This window comes from Paramormyrops kingsleyae, chromosome 1, assembly GCF_048594095.1.
Source record: "Paramormyrops kingsleyae isolate MSU_618 chromosome 1, PKINGS_0.4, whole genome shotgun sequence".
Lineage (NCBI taxonomy): Eukaryota > Metazoa > Chordata > Actinopteri > Osteoglossiformes > Mormyridae > Paramormyrops > Paramormyrops kingsleyae.
The window spans coordinates 4,253,973-4,259,972 of NC_132797.1; the positions used below are offsets into that span (position 1 = coordinate 4,253,973).

General features: G+C 39.9%; 1 protein-coding gene across 2 annotated transcripts; it reads left to right on the forward strand.

Annotated features, from left to right (window-relative positions):
* Positions 1–2,363: 2,363 nt before the first annotated feature.
* On the forward strand, positions 2,364–5,667 carry avpr1aa (arginine vasopressin receptor 1Aa). Of its 2 annotated transcripts, none has more exons than XM_023791497.2 (2): positions 2,364–3,539; positions 4,036–5,667. In XM_023791497.2, exons 1-2 carry the CDS (start codon positions 2,524–2,526, stop codon positions 4,304–4,306), a joined length of 1,287 nt encoding a protein of 428 aa, XP_023647265.2. In that variant the 5' UTR covers positions 2,364–2,523; the 3' UTR covers positions 4,307–5,667. The 2 variants fall into 2 exon arrangements, with proteins under 2 accessions (XP_023647265.2, XP_072574772.1); XM_072718671.1 differs by having other exon boundaries at positions 2,373–3,478.
* The last annotated feature ends 333 nt before the right edge of the window (positions 5,668–6,000 follow it).

Below are 6,000 nucleotides of genomic sequence, written 5' to 3' on the forward strand. Positions count from 1 at the left end.
TTACGTGTGGACAAAATCCCAAGACTTATAGAAAAAGGTACCTTTTAAAATATACCTGTGTACGTGTGGACAAGGCATCAGTTACATACTGATCTCATGTTAATTCATCATTAATGAATCGTGACGCATGTTTTATCTCAAGAAGTTACTTTTTTGTTACTATTTCTGTTAATTCTGTAAACCTTTGTGAACGACTGAAGGAGCTTCTGAAAGAACAAGTCATGAATAACGCAAGATAATTACTGATCTCATATATGTTCATCATAAAAGGATCATGATACATATTTCATCCCAAGCAGTTACTCTATCTTTTAATTCTGTAAACCTTTCTCAACTACTAAGGAACTACTGAAGGAAAAAGTCCTGAATAACGCAAGTTAAATACTGATCTTGTTCATCATTAATTAATCGTTACGCCTCTTTTATCTCAAGTACCAACTATATTTGTTTATGATTTGTTCATAATTTGTATTTCAGTAGTAACTGAGTTGTTACTAAGTATTTGTGTTATGCATAAATCTATACATTCATTGCATTTTTCTAGCATCGGTAACTTTTTAGTAACTTAGACCAAAGTGCCCTGTGATTTAATAGCATCCCAGCAAAAAACAAACTTCCACTGGAATCCTGATGTCCGATGACACGGGGATGAGACTCCGCTGTTCATGACACCTTCTTTATGGCAGAAAGGAAGTTAATTCTGGACGGGGAAAATATCTTTATGATTGCAGTACTAAAAAATCTAGTGGAATTTGTAAATCTTTGCTGACGTTTCGTTACAGAGCAACCACTGGCTCAGAGCCACTGGGAGATCTGGGAAATTCACAGCATCTGCAGAGCAGAGTGAGCACCGGTTTCAAAACATAATTTAAAAAACACTCTTTTCCTATTTTGTTCCTAATTACGGAGTTGATGCATTGGAAGAAGCCATTATAAATATCGCCGAATTAATTTACTAGGAAAGAGTCACTGTACATTCAATTAACGCTAAAAGCAGAATCATTCTGCCGTCTGGAACCATATGTTCCAGCGTCAACTGCATCTATAATGAAATTTGCGTTTACAAAATGTAGCCTATTTACGTGGGTTGGTTAATACATGTGTAAAACGATTCTAACTTCATTTTTTTCATGTCGCACGGCTTTTACCGGACAAAAAAATTAAGTCTTTCTGCATTTCCCTCGCGGACGTCGGATGCCCTGGCAGATTCTGGGGGCCCAGCACATGACAGGGGCCTTGAATACGTAACATTAAATAGTTAAAACAGAGGTTGGAAAAGGATGCCTTCTGAAATAGCTCTGTAGGACGTACCTGACTGAGTTAGGCTCTTTACTGAAATTCCCACGGTGCGCTTTCGCACACACTGCATAATGGCAGCTATGGATATGCTCGTTTTTGCTCTGCTCCTCCTGCCGTTAATGTGAAGACGGTGCGTATTACCGGAAATCCGCCGTGTATAAAGCGGCGTAGCAGTATCTTCTTTTAAACGCAGGAAAGCGCGGCGTAGACAGACAGATGTAGCCCCAAGAATAGCACCCTTGAGCACAATATTTAACCTAGATTTTAGAAGAGTGCAAGCCCCAGCTAGAAATATAGACCTCAATGTGCTCCTGTTTAGAGTGAAAATGCTGTTGCATAAGAATAATCTAAATGTTTGGAGTATAGTAGCCTATGTGTTACTATGCATAGCAGCATCACTTAAGACGCCGACATCTATGCGCCTATTTCCGTTCCGGTTATTCATCCTTAGAACAGACTCCCAGTCCGACAGACAGAGTAAGCTTACGATTCGGTGTCTGTTAATCACAAATAGCCTAACATCACCTTCTCTCCGAGTTTTCTCAGACAGCAAAAATATATTCATAACAAGTATATTAATACAATGTTAACCTCTGAGTAAAGCAGTTTACCAAATAGTTTCAAATAATAAATAAGTACGACTAATATAAAAGTAGCCTACATACTAAAGCTATACGCAATACGGTGAAATAAAGAATCACGCTAAATCGGTATAATTTCAAAAATTCGACTTTCGCTCGCACAAATAATATATCTTAAAATACTTGGTAGTTTATTAAATATTGCAAAACACAGTGTAATAAAGAAAAACAGTCGCCACTATATGTGCACAGGGTATAGGCATGAAGATGTGGCACAAATTATATAGTTACAGTAAATATCAAATTTTTTTGTAAACGTGTATAGCCTAATAAGGATGTGGCACATAGTCTCCAGGATCGGTTTAGATCTTATGTATAAGGGTGTAGGAATTTCTTTTCTCAGTTTTAGGAGTCTGGAGCGCTATAGTCAGTTATGCAATATGACATTATTCGCGGGCGTGGACAGAGTGGGCTTGGCTACCGCTTTGCAAGTGCTTGTCAGGCGCTATTTCGTCTTTTGAAGCCCTTGCAGGCTCACAATGCAGCCGCTGCTCCGTGCGGTGGGTTTGCGCGCAGCGCAGCTTGTGAAAGGAGCGGCTCCACGCTGCCACCGCGGACACGGCGCCCCCAGAGAGACTCTGCCATGTTCCATGCCGACCACTCAGGCTCCACGCTGAACTTCATGGATCAAAACCGGACTCTGAGTCTCGGAGCGACGCCAAGCCCAGTCATGGGAAACCCCGGCAACGGCAGCACCCCGGGAAACGAGAGTGACCCGTTTGGGAGAAACGAGGAAGTGGCCAAAATAGAGATTACGGTGCTGTCAGTCACTTTCGTCGTTACAGTTATAGGGAATGTAAGCGTCTTGTTAGCCATGTACAACACAAAGAAGAAGATGTCAAGAATGCACCTCTTTATCAAACACCTAAGTCTGGCCGATTTGGTGGTTGCCTTTTTCCAGGTCTTACCCCAGCTCTGTTGGGAGATCACCTTTCGGTTTTATGGACCAGACTTCCTGTGCAGGATCGTCAAACACCTGCAGGTTCTCGGTATGTTCGCCTCCACTTACATGATGGTCATGATGACCCTGGACCGCTACATCGCGATATGTCACCCTCTTAAGACCCTCCAGCAGCCCACCCGAAGGTCCAACATCATGATCGTCAGCACGTGGATATGCAGTCTTGTCCTCAGCACTCCGCAATACTTCATATTCTCTTTAAGCGAGATCAAAAACGGTTCTGAAGTGTACGATTGCTGGGGTCACTTCATTGAACCCTGGGGTGTCAAGGCGTATATTACATGGATTACAATAGGCATCTTTCTCATACCGGTATCCATCCTGGTGATCTGTTATGGGTTCATCTGCCACAGCATTTGGAAGAACATCAAATACAAAACTAAAAAGAAAAGACTGGAGACATGCTCCAAAGACGTTATCGGGAGGTCTTCCGTCAGCAGCGTCACCACTATATCCAGGGCCAAGCTGAGGACAGTGAAGATGACTTTTGTCATCGTTCTAGCTTACGTGGTCTGCTGGGCTCCTTTTTTCATCGTCCAGATGTGGTCGGTTTGGGATGTGAATTTTTTATGGGACGGTACGTATCAGAACTACCAGACAGCCACGTTTCTGACGGAAAACAACGAGATGCGCTTAAGGTCTTCGATCATACTTCGTTTATTATAATGATTTATTAATGATTGAATAGCTTAAATATTACAACTACAGGCATTTGGGGGGAGGACAACTGTAAAGTAAAATAATAAGCAATACAAAAAGTAGCCTATATAACACTTCTCTGTAGAGAGATGAAGTAGGCTACTTCGTATGCACTATTAAATTTAATAGCGTAGCATTTACGTTAGTTCTTAATTGGGGTAAATTAAAATAAGAGCCACTTGCAAGTTCAACAAGTCCGATGATATCGGTTTCAGACGTGGTGTATCCTAAAGATGCAAGATTAAATCTCAACTGCCCCGCTCTGCATCATTCCGCAAATGCGTTTCAGCAAAATAATTAAATGATGTTCCACACGTATAAATAAGCCATATAAATGTACATATGCATAGCCTATGTTAGAATAATTTGCAATAGCGTACTGATGCATTAGTATATCCCACTTAGGCTGTGTTTTCTCCTTGTGTACGCTTGCAGACTCCGAGAACACCGCGGTCACGTTATCGGCGCTGCTCGCCAGTCTCAACAGCTGCTGCAACCCCTGGATTTACATGATCTTCAGCGGCCACCTCTTGCAGGACTTCGCGCACTGTTTTCCGTGCTCCAGCAAATCACAACACAATTACAAAAAAGAGGATTCGGACAGCAGCATCAGGAGAACTACGATCCTGACCAAGATCCCCAACAGAAGCCCGACGTGCAGTTCGGCCACCTGCAAAGACTTCGACGTTATACCCAGATCGAGTAGGTCAGTCCCGCTGGCTTCATAGGTGACTGACCATCCGTGTTTATTTATTTCAAATGTATACTAATCGAATCGACATGAGGTCGAAAACACATTTACGAATGTATTAAGAATATGGTGTGTTTTTATCATGTTCCAAGGGTGCAATTTTAATATAGGCCTATACTTAATATATAACAGTCTTTCACCAACATACAAGGTGCCATATAGAAACATACTTCAGACCTATACACATAAACACTGCCTTTGAAATTGAAATTAAATGAGTAGGGCTACTGCTCCACTCACGAATGTTCTTTGCAGTATTGACCGACAGCATTAATTAACGCGTTTAGCATTTGATTTAGGTCAAACTGACATGAATTAGTAACTGACAGCTTGTTTTAATGAAATCATTTAAAATGTCTTATTCACTTAGAACAAAATAATTATATCATAATTCAATTGGCCGTAAATCTAACATCCGACATTCCTCTAGCCGAATTTTCCTAATGTGTTGCAGTAAATTATTGCACTAAACTCTCAACAGACCTAGTAATGCACTTTTAATTGTAAGGGTGTAAGAATGTATACGATTGTGCAAACTACTATGCTTAATCCTTATACAACGTTTAAACATTTCCAGTAGGCCTACCGATCATGGAACAAAATGCAATACGTAACTGCTATTGTTATTAGTCGTATTTACTTACTGCTTGGCTTACTTTGTGTACGTGGTTCTGTGCTTTACTGGTTTATTCCTATTAACAATCTTGCAATAACAATAGTACGTTATTAAGCAGGTGGGCTTTTTGACATGAATATACTTTACGAACCACCCGTTCTTCTGGATAAATCAGATACGTCATAGTACACGAAGAAGTTTATCTGTAATTGGCTTTGCGTGTGAGACGTAAGAATAAGTATTTCGTCGCGATAGCGTGTACCTCACCTCGTCTCAATGTGTTCAGCTGCCGAAGCATCTTTTCCGTGCACAGATCTGCATAAAGCGGCCACAACGTAGGCCCACATAGTGGAGAAGCTGGGTTTTTTTGTTCTCATCGAATATGTAGAAGATTAAAATAGGTTATGAGCTTAAGGCTGTTGACAACGAGTCTTAAACCATAAATCATTTCGCCAAAATTAACGTGTCGCGACTCATATTTAAATTCCTGCGTCAAACCACTTAAATTCCTCAAATATGTATTACAGTGAAAGACAAATTTCCAAAACTGTATATACTCTACACGAAACGGAACTTTATAGTGTGTTGGTATACGTCATAAGTTATGAATACTTTGTAATACTATGTGATCTGATTTTTCTTGTAAACTTGTAAATAACTTGGAAATCAAATGACTATACAATAAAATGATGAAACAATACCTCGTGTGTCCAATTTTGTAAGGGCAAATGGCTTCTGTGCAGTAAAATTAGACAAAATTTAAGAGCATAACACTAATTATGATTTTATCAGCCGAGAAAATTACATTTATTGAATCATTTCAAAAATTATTTTAAAAATTATACAGCTTTGAATTCAAAACCATCCTTCCTGTATGGGTGTGTCTGAACATGTATTTTAAAATAGAACTTCAATATTTATATAATTCCAATAAAAAATTTTGCCCTATTTTAGTTGCCCATTTCTTTAAAAAATATGATGTTTTCTGGCCAAATCATGTAACTCAGCCACTTATCCTGGATGGGGTCACAGG

What these genes read in the sequence shown, in the direction of transcription:
- avpr1aa (XM_023791497.2), top strand. Translation starts at nt 2,524, where the DNA reads ATGTTCCATGCCGACCACTCAGGCTCCACGCTGAACTTCATGGATCAA. An exon ending in AACAACGAGATGCGCTTAAG is followed by an intron (nt 3,540 to 4,035) that starts GTCTTCGATCAT and finishes GTACGCTTGCAG; the next exon opens with ACTCCGAGAACACCGCGGTC.